At 38.8% G+C, this 24,425-nt stretch overlaps 1 protein-coding gene across 2 annotated transcripts in view; it reads left to right on the top strand.

Moving 5' to 3' along the window:
- The window catches only part of DCAF5 (DDB1 and CUL4 associated factor 5), a 73,137-nt gene that overhangs the window by 33,387 nt on the left and 15,325 nt on the right, over positions 1 to 24,425 (top strand). Inside the window, exons 1-3 of one of the 2 annotated variants that reach the window (XM_061463273.1) lie at positions 5,334 to 5,526; positions 5,887 to 6,100; positions 19,898 to 19,964. In XM_061463273.1, the coding sequence (XP_061319257.1) occupies positions 5,429 to 5,526; positions 5,887 to 6,100; positions 19,898 to 19,964 (379 nt within the window). In that variant the 5' untranslated portion in view covers positions 5,334 to 5,428. Of the gene's footprint in view, positions 1 to 5,333; positions 5,527 to 5,886; positions 6,101 to 19,897; positions 19,965 to 24,425 lie in introns of those variants that run through there. The other variant, XM_061463272.1, reaches the window with a different exon arrangement.

Here is a 24,425-nt window from a genome sequence, read left to right on the forward strand (position 1 = left end):
GAGAATGTTTGGGAACAGGTCTGTAATAAGACCAAAATAAATGTTAGACAGAGCTGGAGGAGGATTTGAAACATTCAAACAAATGGGGGGGGGGGGGGGTATTGTCATTTGCTACTGTTTAATTGCTATAATGGCAGAAAAGCCTTAAGTCTTAGAAGGATAAAAGTAATACAAATGAGGGGGAGAGTTTAGTTTACTTTATGCCTTTGCTCTTGTCATCTTCTTCAAAATGCTGAAATTCTGTACGTTTTTTTCCCATGAATGAAGGCAAAATAAAGGAAAATATAATGCTTTCTGGAGAGCTGCCTAAGATCAGTGGTGAAGCAACGTTAGCATTCAGTGATTCAATTAGATCATAAGGGCCAAACCACGCAAGCCTTTGCTGTTACGTGGTCTGACTTCTCTGGGTACATAAATCTGGTGATGTCTGACGTTCTTAAGGCACCAGATTCTGAAGTTATTAGATAAGAATCTTATTAAAAAAAAAAAAACTAATAAATTATTGCCCTCCTGGTTTGGAGGGGAAGGTGAAGCTTCTGTTCACCTTAGAGCTTGCCGTGCATGAAAATGTATTAATGATGAGGGATTCCTTTTTATACTAAGTTACATAATCCTGACCCTAACAGGAAAGAGCAGAAGGAATGACATCTTCTTGAACATGCAGAACTTCACCCCATATTCCCTACTTTTCCAGTTTTGGTGCATGCAGTTTATTCTACTTGTATGTCCTCTTTGAAGGAAAGTTAAGGTGTTCAGTTTGGCTAACAATACACAGCCTTTATTTTATTTTGTTATTCTTTGAAGTCCAGGCAAATATCCCTTACTTCCTGCTAAGGATTCTGGGGGATGTAGTTCTTGAACAGAGTTCTTGTAAAGGTAGTGAAATAATCAGAAATACTGATGATATAATTGAAAACGAGCATGCTACTGAGAAATAAGAAAATCCTGAGCATGGTTTCTGTACCTTTTCAATCTTAAGAACACTGATGGACTTCCTTCACATTTGTTAACACTTCTGAATACATGTAGAGAAACTCCATATGCTTTGCCAGGATTTACCTGCTTTTCAAAGAAACTATCTTGAGATTTCTGTGAGACTTGTAACCTGCTTTTAAAAAAATCTCAAAACCTTCCATGTTGATTTGATCCTGTGCTTGCTTGGTTAGCTTGTTAGTTGGTTATTTGGCTCTTTTTAAGTGTCTGCTCCAGACTAAATAAGAGTTGTGGGGTTTTTTTACACACAGAGAATAACTTTATTCCAAATAAAACCCAAACCTTTCTGAAGTTTTCCAGGCCAAGATTCTGTTTGCCAAGTTTCATTCCAGTTCTTTTTGCATAGTTCAAAGTTCCTCAATTTTGTGGTTAAAGAAATGCTGACAAAAACAGTTGTATGCAATGATGTGTATTAGTTACAAACATTAAATTTATTTTTTCCTTTTAAGTTCATTCTTTCATTAAGTTAGTTTCACACATTGCTGTTTGATGCTGACACTTTCTCCCTTCCTTCCTTCCTTCCTTCCCCCTCTTAAATGGCACTCATATCCCAGGGACAGTTTCTGTGCTGCTTTTTGTTGTCAGATTTGTAGCTTATCAAGAGAAACTATTCAATGGTTTTATTTAATGGTTCTATTTGATGCTGTCATTCACGCTGCTTTTATTTTATTTCTACCAAGACACTGATCTCGTGGTTTTAATGGCCACTGTCTGTTGCCAAGTTAACTTTTGAATTGCCTGGGTTACACTTGTGTTTACCAGTAGGGCAGTCAACTTTTCAGAAAAGGATGAAAAAGCTTTTTTGTTTAGAAAAGGGAAGAAACGAGGAGAGAGAAACGCTTGTTTCAGGTACAGACTTTCCCTGCACATTCTGAGTGAAGCGTGACTTACTTCTTCTCTCACCCTACTAGCTGCCAGTAGAAATGTATTTACATTAGTGGTGCTACTCTTGGATTGAAAGCCTTCCATTGTTTGCCTGAGCTGGTATTTAGTTAACACTTGACTGCTGCCTGCGTGCAGCATACCCAACTACAGAAATGACCATATTGCATATAACTGTGGATTCTCTTCCTCCTCAGCCTCCCTTCAGCTCCAGCTTGTTTGGTTGCATTTTACTGTTCCATCTCTGGACTTAGTATTTCTCTTAATCACCCAAGATGACCTTTTTAAAAACTCAGAAGTGCACATATCTCCCTCTCTCTCTGTATTGCTTCCAGAGCTAGTAGACAATACCAGCATTCCACAGCTGGCTGGATGAGCCAAATTTGGAAGCAGACAAAATCCCAGAGTAGTCTGGGTCTGGATTCATAAGGATAATTCCTTTGGCAGGAGGGGCACCCATCTTGTTCATAGTTGTTCTTTTAAGATGGTCTTCAGATTTCTCACTAGCTGTCATGTCCTGTGTCTTTGAGAGGAGAGTACTGCACTTAGTCTGATGTATCAGTAAACTTTTTAGTAAGTGCAAGAAGGTGTTGCCTCTGAAATTCCTTTGCTATAGCATGCAATAAGGAGCCATTAGAAGTGGCATGAGCAACATAATCCAAGCGTGTCTACACTGCCCCACATAATCCTGTGTGGAAAAAATCCAAAGGTAGCACTGACTAAAGAAAGGTATAGAGCAGCACCATGATGCAGCCAAGAAAGTGGAGGTAGTCATTTGAACATTGAACATGCTTAAACACAGCCCTCCCCTTCCTCTTCCCTTCCCACCCCAGAAAAAGGAAAAAGAGCAAAACTGGTTCTGATTTGTTTGAAGATCTTTAGAGCTTATTGATTCAGACATCCTCTTTAGTTCTAATGAGTAGTAGTACTGGTATAATACTGTAAAAAATAACATAACTTCCCCTAGCTTCTTTCTTGGAGTCAGCTAACTGCTTATGTCCTCTGTTTGTGAACTAAGTTCCTAGCTTTTTCACCAAGATGGGGCCATGAGCTGCACTCCCTCCTCTGCACTCCCTCCTCTAGGTCAGGAAATAAATGTTAGGGGGGTTCTGGTGTCAGTTTGCTTCTCCTCACCCCCAGCTGACTACCTGCTGCCTCTTTCCATAGCTTGTTAAAGGAAAACACAGTGCAGTTAATTTGCTAAACCCTTTCAAAGAGGCATAGAGGAAGCAAGCAGGACACAGCACGGTGGGAAAAACCACTCTCTTGTGATTTAGTGCAGCATTTTGCTGTACTTGAGCTATAGAGTCTGATGAGTGAGGAATGGCCATTTTGGTATTTCCTTCTCTAATAGCCAAACTTAGCTCACTTTTCTATTAGTGTGGGGTTTGTTTGTTTGTTTCAGGATTTTTGTTTGGGTTTTTCCATTTGTTTGTTTAATTTGGTTTACTTCTTTTTCCTTTGTGCCAAATATTCAAGGAACTGCAGCGCAAGCTGTATTTCCATTACCTGTGGGGCTGAATCGTGTGAAGTGAGGGTATGAGGTAGGCAAAGCTGTTGGTCTTTTGCGGGGTCTTAACTGCGCAGCTCCTTAATTCTAGCCTTTTCATGTGTGTGTATGACCATAATTTCTGAAGTTCGAGCCTTCATTTAATTTCTGAAATAAAATATTCTGTTAAAGCTTTGTTACACTAAAGTTACTGAAACACAATATAGCATTCAACTCCAAGAGGTGTTTTCTTTGATAGCTTTGACTGCTGTAGGAGTTTAATGAAAACATCTGTAAACAGAATGGAAACTAATTTGATATTACACCACTATTATTGCAAAATATAATCTCAGAATATTTCAGACAGGGCATAGTGATAGTAACCATGGAAACTTTGCCTGAAGAGTGGAAAGGATGGGGCATCTGCTAGGCTCCCTTACTTGTAGGCAGGAAAGAATTCCAGGTTGTGGTTTACACTGAGGAGTTGAACTGATAATAAGGAAGAGGGCTTTAATCTTGCTGCAGCAGTGACCACCTTAACATTAAGTCTAGTTGGTACATACATGTTACGGTATTCCTATCCATGATGGAAAACCTTTATATTTTCATAGAAAAAAATACTTTTTTTTTTCTGAGTGTTTTTTGGGGTGGAGGTTTGGTTGGTTTGGGGGTTTGGGTTGGATTTTTTTGTTTAATTTTTATGGTGGTTTTGGTTTGGGGTGGGTTGGGAGGTGTGTTTTGATTTTGTTTGGGTTTGGATTTTTTTAATTTTTTTTTTTTTAGTGCCTGACTATTTTGAGATGGCTGAGTACTTCCTGGATCTTGATTAAAAGAAACTAGGCTGATGAGAGGATCCTAAATCCTTGTCTCTAAGGCTACAGTTTCTAGTATTAAATTTTCTCATGCTTTTATTAAAAGCTGTGAACACTATTAAGAGAAGCTCAGCAGCTTTGCCTGGAAAAATGCACACAGGGGTGAGAGAGCAGGACTCTTCATGATAATAAGGCATTCATAAGTTGTGGCGCCCAGCTCGAAGCTCTTACTAGTTGGCTTTGAAACTGTGACTTCTGATTTTTTTGCAGCACCCTGGCTTTGACTGATCAGGTCAGAAAGTGTACATGTGTGAGAGCAGTGTATTTTTAGTGTGCTTGTTATGCAGAGTTTTCTATTTTATTTTTGGTTTTGTTTAACTCTGGCTTAGGAAGAATAGTTTTTAACTTTACAGTATCTCATGCAGTGGATTCATGCTTCAACCTGCATGGAATGTGGCTTTCCATCCATGCTGAGTGACTCATTTCTGACAAATGTTGAGACAGAGGGCTACATCAGAAAGTATAATGCATTAAAAGTCCATGAATGAATGTCCCTGTAGGATCTGCAAATTTTGTGCCTTTTCTGATCCAGAAGGTGCATAAAAATCACAGCACTTAACAATATTTGATGTGGATTGCTCAAAGCCTGTTAACAAAAGGTCAAGCTTTGGTACTGCTCAAGGAGGTTTTAGTGATTTTTTTTTTTTTTTTCCCAACAAAAAAAGGGATAAAATGTCTTCTTCCTTCATTGTCTCCCTTTCCATACACACAGTTATTTCAAGCAGAGGAATTGAATTAAGTCTTCGAAAAAAACAGAAAGCCCATACAATGCAAGTTGAATTTCATGTACGCTTTGATTACCTTTAGGTTCCTGGATGGAACAAATTCCATACTCTTTTATAGTTTTAAAGAGAGAGCCTGGAAATTTGTGACCCATTGGTTTTGTCTTGTATATATCAATAAGAGCTGATACAAATACTCTAGCTCTGATCATACAGCCTTTTATGGGGACAAGGAGACTAGCAAATTCAGCTATGAGGGTTTTAGGTGTCACATAGTAGCATAATTGTCTTGCTCACTTGGCAATATTTTTGATGAAGCAAGTTTGAGATTAGCTAGGTAACTCGGTTTAGCATTTCTTGCAGTAACTTGTTAGTAAGATGGCCTTTTATTTGCAACACCTGGAACTGATTGTAGAACTCAGACATCCTCTTATGCCTGTAGAAATGTAAATAGAAGCAGAAGTGATACAATGGTCAGAGTATCTGCAATCAGAGAAAATGCCATCTGGTGCCAGAGCAGAGGAAAAAAAGTTTGGGCTGGCTGGATTCAGGCACCAGATGAATGCTGGTAGGGTCAGTCTCAAATGCAGGCATCCCAGAAGTACAGGAACAGTCTTTTTAAGGCTAAGGTTACTCTGCGAAACTTTGCCCCTATGTGGGAAATGTAGTTGTTGCTAACAAAACTACTCGCAGTCTTTAAATTTACTCTTCTGAAGACCTTATATTGTTATTTTAGTGTTTTGATAGTTTGCAATTCAGGTTTTGAATGAAGTTTGTTCGGGAATTGATGCTTCGAAGCAGAAATTAAAAGTAAGATTACACAAAGTAAGATTATAGTTTACTGGGCTTGTTTGAAATGACTCAGTAAGGTCAGAGAGATTCTTTTGTCTTTAATGCCACCTCACTTGTTTCTGCTGTCTTTTCCCAGTTCGCTGCTCCGCTATGGTGGAAACCTCTCCCTTCAGAGTGCCATGAGTGTCCGGTTCAACAGCAACGGAACCCAGCTGCTGGCACTGCGTCGGCGCCTTCCCCCAGTCCTCTACGACATTCACTGTCGGCTGCCTGTCTTCCAGTTTGACAACCAAGGGTACTTCAACTCATGTACTATGAAGAGCTGCTGTTTTGCAGGTGATCGTGATCAGGTAATAAGCAATGCTGCCCTCAGTCTCCAGAGTTTCCATTAGTGTTTGAAAACACCTGTAAGTTGCTTGGGAGATGAAGCAGAAGGCAGGATATGTGTAGGCTTACCTCAGAACTGTTTGGCAATGTAGGCTCTGAAAGAAGGAAAACATACACCAAAGCATGTGATAAATTTTACTTCTATTTGACATGATGCAGTACTTTCTTGAAAGGTGATGATCACAAGAAAAATATTTGCAGAGGCTTTTTAGGTCAGATTAATATGATTTTAGAAGGATGGATAGACATTATCTACATACGATAAGCAAGCATCTTCCTTGCATTTCACTATAGCTTAGTGCAGTAGAGGCAATCCCACAAAACATAGATATTGTGGATTTATAGAGTTACTGATTCTTATCTCAAATTGTTAAGTTTCTCTTTTAATACTATATTACTTGATCATTTTATAGATCTTGTAAGTGGTGATGGCAGGTGGTTAGGAAGGAATAGTTTGATACTTCACTGAGGCAGGACTCTGTGTCTGCTACTTACCACAGATAAATAGGTCACATAAAGGGACTAACAGCAGTTTGTATGATTCTAGAACTGGATATTGTCTTTGGACAGCTGTATTTAATAACCACTAACTCTACTTAAGGACAAAACAAAGTATTTTTAAGCTATGATAGTATAGTTAAGATCTGAAAACTTATTAGGTGTCATCAGTAAAATTCCTGCATATAGAATTTGGTCATTAATTCTGTTGCTGCTGCTGCTGCAGGAGGCAGAGTTGAGCTTCTTTCAGTTTGCAAGTAGGAAATATATTTACATCACTGAACTTGAGAAGTGTTTGAGAGTTTTACATAGTTTTTGGCAGGAGGAGTGTGAAAATGTAATAATAAAACTATCTTTAAAAAATAGAATGATTTACTATAAAGAATGGGCAAACACATGTCTTGGTTAAGAAGAAAGCTGCTGATGACTTGTGGCCCATTATTTAGTCAGCCTAAAGATGACACGTTTCTCTTGGAAGTCAGAATAGGCCCCTGTACATTCTGACACATAGTTTAGCTTCTTCTGAAGGTCAAGATAAAAATGTCTGTTGTTGTGCTTTCTAGGCCATTTTCTTATGAGTATGGTGTTGTTTTAATGGGAGGAGTATGGCTGTTCTGTATTAGATTGATACAGTGCTTCAGAAGCCTGCATTTTATTTTTTTTTTTAAATCCCCTTGATACTCTTTTGGCTTGATGGACTTTCTGTTTGGATAAGTATCAACACATAACACTACTAGCCAGTTGGAAATTGGAGCAAAGGCAGGCATTTATATACCCTTATAAATGCTGTAAGAAGCTAATATGGAAGGTGAAGTTTAATACGGAATATTAGAGATGATGGAAATTGACATTTAGATGCTTGCTTGTACCTATCATCTAACTCGAAAGGAAAAAAGATAATGAAGTGACAGAAAATGCCAACATGTGGCCCAGCTGTCTGCGTCTGTAACTGTGCAGTAACACTCAAATTCAGCTAAGATTGTCAACACTGGGGATAGTCGTTAGGGATTGTCTTTTACAGAGAACCAATTCCAGGTGTATCTAGAAAAGGAGGTTAGAGTTAGAACCTGCCATAAGATACACAAGATGAGTAAAAAAACCCTCAAAATGTTATTTGAGTTGTACCCCTCTGTACAACTAGAATACTTCCGCTTTTTGGTGAGTTTTGTGAGTGTGAAATAATGTATACGAGACTCCCCCCGCAAATCAGAATTCACCAGAAAAAGAAATAAATCTGGTTCCAACTTAGTCTGGTTCTAGCCCCCTTTCCCATTTACTAGTGCTGTGCTTTGCCTTGATAACGCATGTCTTTCATTTGAGATCTGTGCAAAGTAAGTTTAATAGAATTCCTTGCTTGTATTTCCTTGTAGGATCAAAACTTTGTGTGGGCTAAGGCTCATTTGGAGGAATCTAAAGATAGGAAAGGTGTGTTCAGATTACGAATGGCACTTGTGGTAGGAAGGCTTCTTCAGAAATTTTCCCTCACTGTACCTCTGATTTTCTTCTGTTTTCGATTTTTCTTTTAATCTTTATTAAAATGATGTCTCAGTGGTTTGGTTTGGTTTGTTTTTTTTTCCCTTTTAAACTGTCTTAAATAGTTAGGTTTTAATACTTGATAACGAAGCATAGTAATTTAAAAGTGTGACTCTCCTGTGTTCAAAAACTATTATGTGTGGTCTGCATGGATAGTTCATCTGATGAAGTTGTGTTTCTATTCTATATTTTAACCCTAACAAAAAAGGGCTATCCTTAATTTATCAATGCTTAGAAATCTTTAACTCATCAGTGCTTAGAATGTAGTTGCATTAAGGAAAACAGTGAACTGCTGAAAGGGGGTGGCATTTCTCACCCAGCAGAGGTGATGCAAGACCTTTCACTGATTCAATTTCCCAACCTGGCAGAAGTATTTACTTCTTTTTTTGGGTTAAAGACTTACATGATACTCATAGGGTTCTGGCAAGTGTCAGAGAGTGGGTGAGAGATCAAGAGGTGGCTTTTCAGTGCTGTGAGACTTAGCTCCTCACAACTACGGCCTTTGCTAATCTTTCCACGAAGTTTGTACAAGGAAGATGGTTTACTTGCACAAAGTTTTATGGTAAATCAAGACCATCAGGGTTTAAAAAACAACAGCTGTTAGTGTTTTAGTACTTGACTTTAGAAGTTTGCTGTAACATAGTGGTGAAAATCTACGTAGAAGGTAAGTAACACCATGTTCCATATGGAGCTGTTGGATTTTCATATGGCAAAAACTAACAGATTCCAAGCTGCAAGCGCACAGCCTATGAGTTCTCTTAGAGATCACCCTCATATTTTAAGGAATTAAATACATAAGTTCCCGTAATGATCAGATGTGTTATTCTTACTTTGACAAAGGTATGTGTGTTAAATTAATACAATTTTTTTGCACAAATAAAGCACAGACTACTAGTTGCAGAACGCTTTGATTGGTTTGTCTGTGGATGGCAGGTAGGCTCCATATACTAATGTTTTCTCAGTATTGTCTTTTAGCACCCACAAATCGTGACAGGTACTCAACAGGACCTGTATCCAGAACTCCTTACTCTAGAGGGGAGCTTGCTACTTGCAGGTATGCAGTGATTGCATACCAGGTCATTTTATTGGAGTGTCTGTGATGCAAGTAGATTGAAACCTCTTAAGGAAAAATGAAATACCATTAATGCTTTAAGGAATAAAACTCAGAAAGATTCACCTGTTGAACTAAATTATTTTTACTTTTTTAAGTTTAAAAGAACACATTCTGAAATGCCTAGGTGGTTTTGAGTTGTTGCAGGTATTTTGGATGTGAGGGTTGTAGCACAAGCTAAGTGACAGGAATCTTGCAAGGATGAACTGTTCTAGAGGAAAACTGTTGTTTTCCTCTAGAAACATTATTGCCCTAGTCCGTGTGAAGGCGGTAGCAGTGAATAGTACACGCAAGAAATTTTCCTAGAAATGCCACAGTCAGATTTTTGCTGATTCTTACAATACCAAAGCTTGAGAGGCAATATTTAAGTGCTGGTTTATTTGCACCCATTTATGGTTACCTCCATTTGCTCCTCTCTTTTGTACATGTCTTGAGTTTAATGACCTCATTCACATGACACTGACTTTTCTCTTTAAGAGAGCTCTGGTACTGGTAGATAAACGTACTCAAAATTGTTTGCCATGTGCGTTATCCAGGAGTTCACTTGAGTCATACAGCTGTGGAAGGGAAGGAAGGGTGAGATAGGCTGGATGAATCAAGCATGACTCTCAGCTGCCCACTCCCTCCCTGTTGGCTGTAGAGGTTTATTTGAAAGCATAATTTACCCATCCTTCTGGTACAGGGATCCAGGCCCAGAATTTTGAAGGCAGTTTATTTACGCATCTGACTCCCGCTGACTTTACCCTTGTGTGCACAATTGTTTGTTTACATACAAATCATAAAATGTGTGAAAATCTTAAGTTGTGTCAGTGGACTGGGGGAGTTCCTATTCTTCTTGTCAGCATTAGAATTTGGGAAATGTTATTTAATTACTGAGGATTTTTAATTGCTAGACTCCCATGGAAAAATATCTTCTTGGATCTGAGGATACAGGAAGTATTGAAGGACCTCAGGTACCCACATGCGTTTTTAAGTGTAGGAGCCTTAGAGGCCATGGTGATGGGCAGCAGCAAAAAAAGACCCACAAAAACCAACCACCATTCCCCCTTGAAACTAAAATAGACCAAAAGCTTTTCTTGCTGAAGAATTGTTGCCTGTGTTATGATGATGAATGTTAACAGCTCGTTCCTGTTTTTCACTGTGCAGATAATGTGAAGCTCTATAACTGTATTATTGTAGCTGTAAAATCAACTTCCCGTTGCCTCCTTGAAAAAAGGTGGGGGTGGGGAGAAATAACTTGTACCCTGTGAATCAAACAAAAAGTCTCTTGACTCTGGCATGCCCTCAGACATTACATCACCACTCAGCCTTTTCTGTTGACATTATGCTGGTATAGGAATGCACTGCTCTGCAGACTGCTCCAACTCCCTATAAAGTTACAGCCTTCATTATGTTGAAGTCTGTGTGCTAAATAGCTCCGGTTAGGGACAACCCGGTTTTTAGCAAGACAGACTTACTACATGAATGTAACCCTTCCCGGAACAGGATTAGCTCTATAGGTGCCAGGAGTTTTAAATGGTTGTGATTGCGTTTGTAAAGAAATGAAACTTTTCTTCTGTGTTCTTAGGTTTTTGTCATCTAACTTAAAGGCCATTTATCTCAGTAAGCAGTACTTATCTGTGTCTAGCTTTAAAAACTAAATAGAAAAAAGTAAATTATTCTTCTAAAGATATATTGTGAGTTGCCTGTGCACAGAGAAGACTATATGAATAGTAGCTTACTGCAGTCAGCATTTCTTATTATATGAAAAGCACTTAGAGTGAAAATGTTGCTCTGCTTGGATAAAAAGGAAATCAGTGTCTTACTTTGTCTTAAATTGGCTTCTTCTAAGAATTACTGATGAAGTTGTATTTTGGTTTTTTACTTTATCTGAATTGTACTTTAAATCCCAGCTATATGCATAACATTACATAGATCTAAAATATACATACACAAGTAATTTCCCTGGCTATGAAATTTATTTATTTATTTATTCCACATTATTTTTGTTAATTGACATGGGAGGGTCATACTGAAAATGTCTCTTCAAAGTCACAGCCTTGACAGAAGGCTGGGAGTTTTCTTTAACCCTTCTTAATTCTGGTTGCCTCTTCCCCCATTCCCTGGGACATCCTGCCAGCCCCATTTCCTGTCTCTTCTGCATTCCTGTAAGCCCTTGGGGGATGTTTTTAGACCTCTGGACAGTAATGCATTAGCCTGAAGGGACCTATACTGCGGCTAAATTCTGCTGGGGTGAAACCCTCACTAGAAAGACTTTGAAGTTTGCAGGCTTCATGTTCCTCATAGCGCATCACAGGAGATCTGCAGTTCAGTAGCATCCCTTGCACAACTAGGGAGAGGGAAGAGAAGAGTGAGCAGGAATGCACTGCTGAAGATGACACATGAAAGGTGCTTCACTTGACAGTGCTTCTTGAGGTGTTAAAACTAGGCCTTGTCTAGATACTGAAAAAATGACTGAACTCTGAAGGATTTTGACTAAGGGAATATTTGATTTAATGTGTGTTTAAAAAAGTAAAATAACATTTGGCTGAAGAAGACAAAAGAGAGCAATTGAGGTACATGCAGTTTCAGCCATGTACAGAAAAGTCTCCTTCATGTGCTCAGCTAAACTTATTGCTTTGTTTGGAATGTAATAGGAGTATTGTCCTTGCCATAGAAATCTCCAGTAAAGGTTTCTAAGTTGCTTTTGTTCATGAATAAAGTTGCTGTTATGGCCTTTCTGACTGGCAATAAGGCAGCTGTAAAAATGTTGATGTATTGTTCCTGATGATGCTTCTGTAAGCATTTAAAACTGCCCCATGCAGAGTTGGCTCCTTATAAGATTAGGGATTTAGGGAGTGGGAATACAGATTTTTGGCTTTTAATTTTATGTACTAGAAGTAATTAGCATTTTTCCAGTCTGCTGTGTCACAGCTTTTCCCACTTCATGAGATAGGCATGCTACTTACTGAGGAACAAAGTTTCTGTTATAAAAAGCCTTTGGACATACCTGCTTGATTCTCAGGCCGAGATGGAAAACTTTTAAGTTCTTTTTTTGTGCCAGTTTCAACCTCCCTGAATAACAGTCTTGAACAGTACAGGTTGCAAGCTGCTATCCTGGCTAGTATGAAAAAAGACATCTGTTTTCAAAGCAAACATGTTTTTTAGTACCACAGTACTATGATCTCTAGTAGTAGCTTACTCTTTGAATTTGTTAAATACTGTACAAAAGACACAATTTGCAACCCAGAATTTATTAGAAAGCAGAGGATAAAATATATAAGTATCCTTTCTTGTTAGCAAATTATTTTCTTAACCATAAGTTTTCCAAAACATATTTCAGAATTGGCTTTCTTGTGCTGTACTGCCACCACCAGACCCCTATAGAAGGTGAAAGGTTGAAATACATAAATGAGAAGAAATGTATTGAATGTCTGATTGCAGTTTGTATGGTATTTTACTGTTCTAACTGCCGAACCAGACTGCCACTGTGTTTGCTTGCTTGTTGCTTTTTGAATAGGAAGAAGTCTTTACCTCCTCAATAGATGTGTCCTTACCTCGTTTCCTCTCTGGTCAGTGGCTAGTCTTAACAGTAGAAATTTGGTTTGAAACAAATCTGTGGGTTTTCTATCTGTAGCCTTAACACTAAGTTCTCATCAAATGGTAAATGAAGTATTTAAATGAAGTTTTTAAAAGTTGAGTTGAAGTTTTTAAAAATGGAGAATTTAGCAAGGGAAATCTCATTTATAAGGAAGATGTGAAGATGTGTAGAGCAGTTTTGGCATCACAAAAGGCTCAGAAGCAGCTATAAAAAAAAAAACCCTGGTTGTTTTCCATCAGACATTTTTCATGCAAAATATGTAATGTAAAGCAAGACCCCTGTTCACAATTATAATATTATATACACGCAAAGCATATATGTGTATATGAGGCGACCTTTCTTCCTTTTTGTTTTTATTTATTTATAGTTTCCTTTCTTATCCCCTTTGAAATAGTTTTATGAGAAGCAGATTGCAGTGATATCATTGGGATTTTGTTGGGCTCAAGGATGCCCAACAAAATCCCATTTGGGTTTCCTGGTATTTAGTAAGGGGGTGAAATTATAGTACTGCTTTGGTCTCAGTAGCTACTTACAGTGTCTCTCTCTCTCCTCTGCATGCCTGCCTGTTTGTAAAATTAGTATTTCTAGGCAGTCCATAATTCTGGAACCCTCAGGTCCTCTATCAAATTTGAAATTGGCCATTAGGCTTGAAAGGTCTTGGAGACAGATGCCACAAAGAACAGAATAGCATAAGCCCTGTTTCCTTAGGACACCTTTCCTCTTTGGAAAAACGTTCAGTTTTCACATTCTTTGTGTAAATGGATTCCTTCTCCAAAGTGCTGATTACTATGAATTTCAATCTCTTTGCACAAATAATCAATGTTTTCAAATTTATGTGATGCTTCAAGTCAAACTGTGGTTTCCTAAGTGCATATCCCACTACAGAGAAGTGCAAGGCAGCTCTTCTCATGAGCTCAAGAGAGGAGCTAACATTTCAACCTAGCAGACTGCCACCAATCCAGATTCTTTATCTGTTGTCATAGAAAAAAGTAAAAGCCTACACCCCACCATCGAGTTACATTATATTACAAGCAATATATGGAGGGACTGTACATCCTGTCTCTTAAAGAAGCTGTGCAAAGCACCAGCAGAACTGTTCCAAAGTTAGATGTCTTTGAGCTTCTTCCCCAGCGTATGAATTTTGCATTACTTCAAGAAGCTAAGAGACAGCTTGCTAAAAGCCTGAGAAAGATTCCATCTACTCTGATCTTTCTGCCCCAAGTTTCATTGGCCCCTCTGAGGAAAGGACAGACATGCTCAAGTAAGTAGGAACTGAGAGTTAGGTTTAGTCTCATTCGGAGCTGACTTGTTAGTGAAGTGGTAAGCAGCATTGTGGAATTTGAGTCTCTCATTCTTCTGCTAGTAGCTTAGCAGCAATCAGTTTTCAAATGGTTACCATCTCTGTACTGTTACCCATGGTCTCATTCATACATTTGTAATTATATGGTGATAAAGCTTTTTGGTATCAGCTTTTAAGGCAAATTCTCCTACATTCTTCTTGTTCTCTCCTAAATTAGTAGGGCCATTCAGAAGACTTGCTGATACTTTTGGAAAAATGATCTGTGTCTCCTGGTCCATTGTTTAGGGCCAAAAGCTTGAAACGTCTCTGATATAGGTTGTAAGCAAGAGGAAATTTTATGGAAACAGGAAATGTGGATGTTGGAAACTGTAAAATAAGGTTTGATTTAGATAGAATTTTATTGAAATACTCCATATTCAGTAGCATCTGAGGGAATGCAGCTTGTGAGATTTTGGAAGTTTTCAAACTAGCAGTGGTAAGAACAAAAATAAAATCCCCAATGGTAGTACTCTGCAAAACACAGTGCTAATGCTACTGTTACAAGACTATAGCTGCAACAGATTAGATCTCCATTTATTTATATCAACTGCTCTAATTTCCTTGGTGAGAAAGAAATTGAGAAGAGTGGGGAGCAAAGTAATTCTGCCAGATTCCTAATGATAGTTCATTTTAAGCATTTTATGTGTACTGTAAGCTCAGACTGAATTTGTGTTTTCTCCAGCAGCAGACTCTAACCACGCCTGAGAGTTTTCTTCCTTCTAAGGCAAACTTCTGAATCAGCAGCTTGGAGTCATCTGGAAGCCTTTTCCTGTCATTGTTGCTAACAGCTAGGCATAGAAGCCGATTCTTCCCTTCTAAAAAAACTTCAATATTAATTATTCGCAACTGTTTTTCTATCTAATCCGATGTTCATGTGAATATTGTGAATGTTGATTTCCGAAGTCATGGTCAGATACAGCAGCAAAAAATGCAGACAATTAAACAGGTGGTTTTAATATTGGTCTCTCCCCCCAGACATCTGAGCTCCTCTCATAGTGTCTGATCTGATTCAGAATTCAGCACTGTAGTGGTTCTTGAGGTTATGTTCTGCTTGGAGTTTGTCTTTTAAGGGGGAGGGCAGAAGGAATGGAAGTACACGCTGTCTTAGCCATTTATTTGTCTCTCTGAATGTGCATGGTTTTGCCTCTTGCTGGCTTGTCTCGGATTTCATTATCTGGGCTTTTGTTCTGAAAGTGAGTAGAAGGTATTCTTCTAGGAATTACATTTTTCACATCCAGTCAGGTCCAAAAATGCTTGGCCACAATTAAAGTAGAGTCTGAGCATAGACAGCATGACATTATTTCATTTGCCTTACCTGAACCCTTTCTTATTTCCTTTCTGTTCCTTCTTTCCCTCAGGAGTTCAGCCCTATTAACTAGGGTTTGGTGCAATTCATAACAATTACTTCTTTAAAATGTCCAGTAGTGAGGACTGACTTTTGCATTTTCTCAATCCTTATTCTCCAACTTTCAACTAGTGTGGAAAACTGTTGGCTATTGTTACAGTAATAATACATCAAAGAAAAATTTCAACAGGTGGTCATGTAAATGTCCTAGTAATGTCAGTCCAGCTGTGCTCTCCAGGGGCCTTGGGTTCCCATTGTCTTGTGCAAAGAATACTAATTGGAGTTGAGTTTCTTTTTCAAATGTCATGGAAGAGACATGTTTCTGGCTTCAGCAGTTTGGGTGTCTGCTCTTGAAGCTTCAGTAGGCACATTTTTCATGCAGTAGCTGCAGCCATGAAGTTGTGCTTCTGGCAGTCTCTTGGTTTGTCTGAAAAGCCATGTTCTACTTCTTAGATCCCTATCACCTGATCTTACAGAAAAGGATCAAAGAAATGCTTTTGGGGATTTAATTCTTTATTGTGAGAACAGCAGCAAAATATGTACCCTAGAGGTATCCTAACAGGGAAAGAGTGAAAAACAATTCTGACTGCTACAGCAGCAATAATGGAATGACAGGGTTACCAAATAGTGGATATTTTGTGCATTGTGATCTATTTCTGATAATTATTGGCAGAGCTAACTATCAAAAGTTAAATTTATATTTATATTAAAAGTTTGCAACTTGCAGCCCATTGCTTACAACATCAAACTTGTGTAGATGATTTTTATAAATTAATATTTGATAAGTGCTTTTGGCACTTAGTGATGGCTGTCTCGGTTGCAAGATTAAACCCATAAGTCCTTCTTCAGAATGGTTCAGATCCTGAGCTGAGCTTTGTTCCTTGGCTAGACATAAATTGCAATGTGGATGCTTTATTCACCCCTACTTATTTTCTCTTAATTCACTCCAGAATACTTTGGCAGAGTGTATTTGATTGGTGCAGATGTCATTAGGCTAGAGAATGGTAATAAAGCAAAAGGACTTCAAGGTGCTTTTAAGTAAGTAGCAGTTATCTCAATTTGAGATAGTTGGATTGAGTATCTCCGCTATTGGAGATTTCAAAAAGTCATCTGGATATGGTGCTGGGCAGTTGGCTGTAGGTGACCCTGCTTGAGCAGGGTGGCTGAACCAGATGACCTTTGGAGGTCCGTTCCAGCCTCAGCCATTCTGTGATTCTGTGAACTACTTTAAGATACTTTGCCGATTTATTTTTTCAAATCACCCAGATATGACCACCTGAATTTATGCAAGTTTGTGTACTGAACTGCAGTTTATGCCTCTGTTTATGTGGCCTACGTCTGTCTTCCCATTGTAGTGTTCGTGAAGCTCATGATGGGTGATGGAGTATAAAGGTTTCAGATGGACATTTTCCTGACACTGCCCACCTCTTCCTTTCCTGCCTCCCAACCCCAAAAACACCCCCAATCCACCAAGGCAATTATTTCCCTCTTTATTTTTATAATCTTGGGGAAAAAAAAAAATCAGGAGATCTGGAGATCATCTGCTCAGAGCAAGGCATCCTCACAGTCAGATCAGGTTGCTCAGGGAATTGCCCAGGTGAATTTTAGATTTGTAATGGTGGATATTCCACCACCTTTCTGGGGCTGAGTTGCAGTGTTTGTTACGCTTCTCCTGGCCATGCAGTTCCTTTGTGTTCAGCTGGAATTTCCCTTGCTGTGACTTACGACTTCCTGAGCATCCACTGCATGCTTCCGACAGGAGTCTGTCCTAAGCTGCTCTGTATTCCTTCAGGCAGTGGAAGACTCTTGAGGTCTGTCCCTTGACTTTCTTTTCTGGCTAAATAAGGCCAGTTCCCTTAGCTTTTCCTCACAGGTCACATGGCTTCAGCCCAGCAGCCCTCCTCCACTCTCTCTTTGATTTATTAGTGTCTGTTTTATCAGGGGACCTAAACTGGACACAGTGCTCCAGATGTGGCCACAAAAAGTGCCAGGTTAGGGGAATAATCACTTGTCTTTGACCTCCTGGTTGCGCTAATTGCCATTAGTCCGCATCACTGCTATCTCCAAAGCAAGACAGAGTATACTCAGGTCAGTGGTCTTTGCAGGTATTATGTTCTAGTTCTGTGGGCAATGATATGCCAGGTTTCCTAGAGAATTGACCATTGATTCTTTCAGAACACACAGTGTGTTTCTCTGCAAATGAGTCTGGAAGCTCACAGACACTATTCCCTGCATGTACATAATGTGCTTTTTCTGTGTTGCATACCTAGTGCAGGATGTCTGAAATCTGTCATTTTAGGGCCTGTCATTGTTGGTTGTTTTTTTTTTTTATTTATAATGTAAAGTGCTAAGTGACTCTATATTGAGAAGCTGTTAGAACTTTTTTTGTTAAAAAGAGTGTTACAGGTATAAATTCAAGATACTGAGCTTTCTAGGTGGTTTGGGAGTCTCCATTTTTTTCCCCACATGTTCTAGGCAATTTGGTTGCTGCTTCAGCCACACAATTTGGTAATAAATGCTAACAATTGGCAACATTTTTATGGCTTTAAACAAGACTTTTTTTTTTTTCCATGTAGCACTTCTTCTGTAACAAAACACATTAGAGGTACTTTCTTTCTGATTGCTGGGAGGTTGCCTATATGAGCTTAAATCATGACAGTGCCCTAATCTGTGTAGTTTTGGCACAGTGGCTCAGCCTGCAGTGGACTAACATTTATGAGCAGTGAAATGAAAGGGAAGTACATATTCCTGGCACTGACAGGTCGGTTTGGCAGGGGTAAATTGCCTGAGTGCTTGAACATGTTGGCTTGTAGAAATTACTTTCTAGCTGGTAAGGATGGGTCTGTGGGTGGTGCAGAACTAGTGTGCACAAGATTTTAAAGGAACTTTTGTTTGATCAGTGCTTCTTATCTGTCAGAAAATGAGCTGAGTGCATTCATAAGTGCTTGCTCACATCCTACATCCTTAAAAAAGAGAAAAAAGAATGGTTGGATTGTGATAGTAGGAAACCAGAGAAGGTATTTTAATGGTTGGTTATTACATTTTTGTGGCTGGAAAAGTCTAAAACTACTGCACTAATGTAATTAGCGTTGCAAACAGAATATATGCAAATTTATAGCAATTTCCTCTGTGTTAGTGTATATTTTTTATTTACTTGCTTCTCAGTCCTGTGTTATTCCAGGAATTGTCTCCTCACTGCTTGATGTTACTTTGCCTGATGAGTTTATGTATCCCCAGAGAATGAAAGACAGAAACCAGTTATATTTGAGCCAAACAAAAAAATTCTGTCTCGTTATCAAAGGTTAGAAAGGAACAAACTTGCTCCATTTCTTCTTTTTTTTTTTTCTTCTCTCTTTCATCTACCCTAGTAATAAAATTATTGATTAAGCATAAGCCTTAAGTCAGTTGAGGGCTAGAGATTCACGCTATCTGTACCAGTATAATTGGAATAATTGGAAATCTGCCCTTGGTTCTGTAACGTATCATTTCATCTCTAATTTGAGAAAGAAATAAATGACAGGGAGTAGAGTTTGTTGGAGAAGAGGTACTTGGAGACAAGGTGCAGTGTGTTTGTGTTGTAACTGAGAAGCGTAAACTTAAACCATGTCAAATGTCACCTGTCATTCTAGTGCATGTTTGTAGCATATTGAGCTATTTCAAATTGCATATTGCCTGAACTTCTGTACAGTAGATTGCTTATCATTCATGCACAGTTGAAAAAGGGCAGCCTTTCATCTCTGAAGAGTAACAATAACCAGGAAAAAAATGAATAGTGTGATAAATGTGGTTTTTTTAAACCACTTGAGGTTGTTGCCAGTGAATGTTTAACTTTGGTTTTGTTCAGTGCTCAAGATTATCCTCAGTTACTGACTTCTGATGGACTTAGTAGAGCAATGAACCAGATGTGTTTGTGCTTTTTTAAATGGACATGCTAACTCTCCTAGGTATGTGTTTGATGGAGTTTTACTTGGTAGCTCAGGAGATGATAATAAAGGATGAAGGACATCTACATTAAAAAAAGAGCAGAGTTGAAGGCTGCAAGATAGGAGAGTTTGATTTAGACATGCTTGTATTAAAGACAGCCAAAATCCACAGCTTTGTTTAGCAAAGGAAGCATTCACTTGGGGCAGTAGGCATTAGATACATGAAATACGCTTTCGAATTTTGGTCCGTTTGTATGAATGCAATGTTTTTATGCTCGTATGTCACCCCCACTTAAAGGGTAAGTTGTTCAGCAAGGTGCAAAGAATGACACAAATCATCTTTTTCTCTTTTTTGGTTTGGAGAAACTTGATCAGCAGTATGATCCAGGTGATGCTTTGTGGTAAACCGCTTTTATTTTTGTTCCTAACAGTACATCCTTTCGGGCTCTGATGACTTCAATTTGTATATGTGGAGAATTCCTCCAGATCCAGAAGCAGGTAAGTTTTGTTGGTTTGGAATATGGGGGAGGAGGGGCAGGTGTCTGACAAGTACTGGTTTGCTTTTTTGAAAAATACCTGGTTTTAGCCTCTGAATCTAGGGTAATTCTGAGGAAAGGTGGATGGAGAGAGTTTACAAATGCCTAATCCAATCTCTGGATAACAGTGGCCGATGCCATTTGAATAGTTTATTGTGCTGATTATATTTCTTGTCTCATTAATGATCATTTAAGTCTTCTAGATGAGCTGATGAAGGGAAAGAGCTGTGGCTGGAGCAGGGTGTTTCTTTTCTTCCCTCTTGTCTACCAGCTCTGCTGCTTCTAAACTCATCTAAGCTAGTTCACCAAGGAACTTACGATCTGTTGCTAGGAAATTTCATCTTGTAATGAAGCTTGCAATGTAAAATGGTGCTGGTTTCACAGGTGAGCAACCACTCACCTGATTTCTAATGCAGAGCAGTTATGCTATTTCACTTTCTGGGTTGAAGAGCACTGTCAGCTGGTGGAAATCACCACTTTTGACTTCCAGCCCTTTCCAATGCTGGGGCAGACATGCTAAGCAAATAGCACTAGCTCAGCTCTGTGTGAAACTATAGGAGAGGAGTGTTAAAGAAAAGCACCAATGTGTGTGGGATGTAATAGTAGTGTTGTAGATTGCACAGTTGGTCAATTGTTTAGTATGGTGTAGGGTTTGGCAATATGACACTCTAAGCTGTACAATGTCAGCAGATCTTTTCTGTTGAAACAAACCACTGGGCTTTTTAGAAGGGTGTTGAATCTTGATGGAAAGAGTTAAGACTTCAGGAAGTGTACTAACAGCAATTTTTAATGGCTCTGACAGTTTAAACTGTACATTTTAGAGATATTAAGTACAGTTGAGTGCTATCCTGTGGTCTCAGGTGCTTTAGCAGTAGTGAGAGCAAATTACAAGCTGTGTTAGAGGTAAAATGAAAATATTTTGTTTCATTTTCAAAGGCTGTTAATCATAGCTGTGTAATCCACAGCCGAGAGGATGACTGGCCTCTGAAAGGTTTGGTTAATGGCAGGGTTTTGAGGAAAATGCCATTATAATTTTGGATTGCTTATTTACCCAATATTTGATGTTGCAGTCCAGAAGTCCTGAAGATGGTCGTGCTAATTACACCAGTACCTTGGCTTTTATTTTTGCATAGGGTCTACAGAGACTTCTCCCTGCTTTCCTTTTGAATTTGTATGATTCTCTTTAACAGTTGACACTGGTTTACTACTACTTATGGATTTTCCTCTTAGTTAAAACAAAGGGTACATACATTTAAATCAGTTATTTATCTTTTTAAGTTTTTATGTGTGGACCGTAGGGTTATATTTTATGCATGTCTCTTTACTTGTCCAGACTCCATTTGTAAATTACGGATTTGAGATTTTGCGTTTATCTGGCTGTGGGGCACTTGAAAACTTCTTCCCCGGGCAGCTGCAGGTGACAAACTCTTTATCTGGAACCTTTGCACAAAGAGTGGTAGCTAGAATTACCACAAAACAACATCATATGTGGTTTGGTCAGCTTTCTTGTTTCTGGTTCTGGTAACTTGAGGTAGGGTGTCAGCAAACTTGCAACATCTCAGTTACAAAATGGAGTTACTTTTTGTCAAGTGCCCTCAGTGGTTGCTTAATGGGAGCAGAAGACCCTGTAGTAGGAACCTGTATGTCTTAGTCTCTTGTAATTGAGCAGTTCTCTTACTGAAACATTTTAGCAAAACTTACCAAGATCTGTTTTGATAAACCTGAAATTTCAGCAAGTAACTCATTGGCCATCCAAGTCACCTCTGATGGGCTTATTGAAGCTCTTCTTCATTCACCTCTTGAAGGGTTGTGCCTGTTTTGGATGCGATGAAGCTTTCTTGAATCTCATCCTGTGGTTCAGAATAGTTGTTCAGCTAGAGAGGTTGCTGTGCTTCCTTCTTGGAAAAGAAATCTTTCTGTAGGGATGTGGAGACCTTGAAAACCTTATGCTTCAATGGAGCACTCCTTGTTCTCATGTTCTTGCTTAAAATAGGAGTGTCTTTGGGTATGTGATCCAAGGGGGTGGAATGTGGTCTTTCATTTAAAATACTGTACAAACTAGAGAGGATGATGTAATGTCCAGTACTGATGGTTTGCATTTAAAGTAAAAATATCTGATTTTTACCTTCCGGTTGAATTCAGACATTATGTTGCTATAAATATTTAAATTACATCAGCTGTTTGTAAATAGCAAATTTTTGCAAGCCTAAACCTTTTCACAGAGCTGCATCCTTAAAAATAACTCCGAAATAGTTTGCTTAAGTACAGGTGCAGCAAGTACCTAGCTATCTAGTCGTAAGTAACATCGCTACACAAAAGGTAAGTAAAGTGGGAAGAAACACCAGTCAAACAATTGCAAACATGTTTCAAGCTGGAGGAATGTGGTTACCTATGTTGGTATTTCGCTGAGAAAATGAAAAGATCTGCTGGGTTTTGGTGGGGGGTTTTTTGTGGATTTTTTTTGTGGATTTTTTTTTTTTTGTTTGGTGGGGTTTTTGTTGGTGGTTTGGGTTTTTTTGTTTGTTTTTATGGGTTAGGGTTTGTTTTGTTTTGTTTTTTCCCCTAAATAATATATTAGAGGTGTTCTCCCAGTAGGTTGCCTTGAGTCACTCCTCCTCAGTTGGAAACTGCCTGTGTTTTGGTTCAGTCCAGTTATTAAACAGTGTTTACTTCAGGGCAGGAAGGTCTATGAAAAAGGGTATTTCCTAGATTGCTTAGGAACCTATTCTGTTGAAGAGTTTCATTGGTGGTCTCCCTCCACAATATTAGATTATTCTAAATTGGCCAGGATTTCGTATGCCAGAAGGATGGTTACTCTTTTACCACCTTTTGTCTTTTCTTAAAGATGGAATAATTTGATCATTTTTTCCACTTTCTTCTCCATCCAAGTACTACTTAGTTTTCCACTGTGCTGCAGAAGTAATTGCCAGTTGTTTGAATTTGTTAGCCAGTTTCCTCTTTAAAGTGTGTATATATACACACACATAAAATACATATTTTCTTCAGGGGTAGAATTTCTAGAAAAATTAATACATTAGCCTGGCAGAGGCAGTCCTGCATTTCCACAGCTTTTACTTAACTCCAAGGCAAGAAAGAAGTGAGAAGAGGCATCAGCCCAATGTGACCTGCCTAGCAAGACTGTTAATATATAAGCACTTCAGGTAGTATTTAAATCTAACTCCTATAAACACAGTCTCTTAGCTGGTAAAGAATCCCTGTTCAAGACAGAACCTGACATGTCTTGTGTGGTAATAGAGGGCTTAGTAGGCCAAATGTTTTGCAAAATGGAATTTGCATTCCTCACCCACTACTCTGAATCATCTTTGCAACTCAGAGCTTGTCTCTTGCTTTTGAAATATTGCTCAAAGATGCTATGTGAGGGGTATGATATTTATTTGTGATTGAGAAGACAGTTGGGGATCCTTCAGTTTACGTTAGCAGGCTGTCACCAGACTTTGGAAAAACTTCATGAAATCAGAACAGCAAAGTGCATTTCAGAGTCTCTTTTTAATTCTGGCTTTGACTGTAACTGCTAGCAAGAAAGGGCCTGTCATTGTGGTCTAGTTACTAAACTAATTGCACCAATTTTTGGCAGAACTGATGAAATTCTTCCCTTTTTTTCTCCTCATTGGTCACTGTAAATGCAGACACCTCTTTAGGCTTGAAGAATTCAGCAACGGATCTTTTCACGACATTTGAACAGGGTTATCTTACTGGAGGCAGCTTGTGGTTTAAGTTCTCAAAGTTCCAGACTGATAGGTGAAGATGAATAATAGATGGTTAAGTGTTTCTTAATGCCTTTAGCTATTTTTGAGGTTTTTATGTATGGGCAGACATGCATATATACATACCATTTAGGCTGGGGCAGGGGGAATCTGGCTAAACAGGGAGCATTCTCTGGAAGGCTTGTATTTTTAAAAATATTATTTTTTTCTGAGGTATGGTCTTGGGATCTAAACTGTTTTACTTTCAGGACTGTAGTTTGTCTTTTCCTTCAGGTCAGTGTTTACCATAGTGTGCTATGAACAGTTGTTTGATTATCACAGCAAGTAAGTCATGGGGCAGTGTAAAAGAGGTTCTTGTATTCAGTGGAATTTAGACTGGTTTCCATGCTATGTGAATTGAAATACCAGAATCCTGCGGAAATGTCCCTGCTAGATGGCATCTATCAGAAAACAAGGCAGTGTTGGGTGCATTGGAGTGCTGTAGCCACATGGAAGACACATTCAGCATCCACAAGTTTCTCTCACTGCCTTAGTGTATTTAATATCTAATTTAGCACTAGACAGCTGAAGATAACACTGAGCACTGGGAGTGGCTGGAGAAGCCTTAGTCCCCAGCAACCAGCCACCTGATTGTACCAAAGCTCTTTTCTCTTATTGAACATGTTTGCAGCTACCAGTACAAAATAAATGCACAGGCA

The sequence above is a fragment of the Pezoporus flaviventris genome, unplaced genomic scaffold (genome assembly GCF_033815535.1).
Source record: "Pezoporus flaviventris isolate CSIRO_AGI_PZ_B2104156 unplaced genomic scaffold, CSIRO_AGI_Pfla_v1 ptg000036l, whole genome shotgun sequence".
Classification (NCBI taxonomy): Eukaryota; Metazoa; Chordata; class Aves; order Psittaciformes; family Psittacidae; genus Pezoporus; species Pezoporus flaviventris.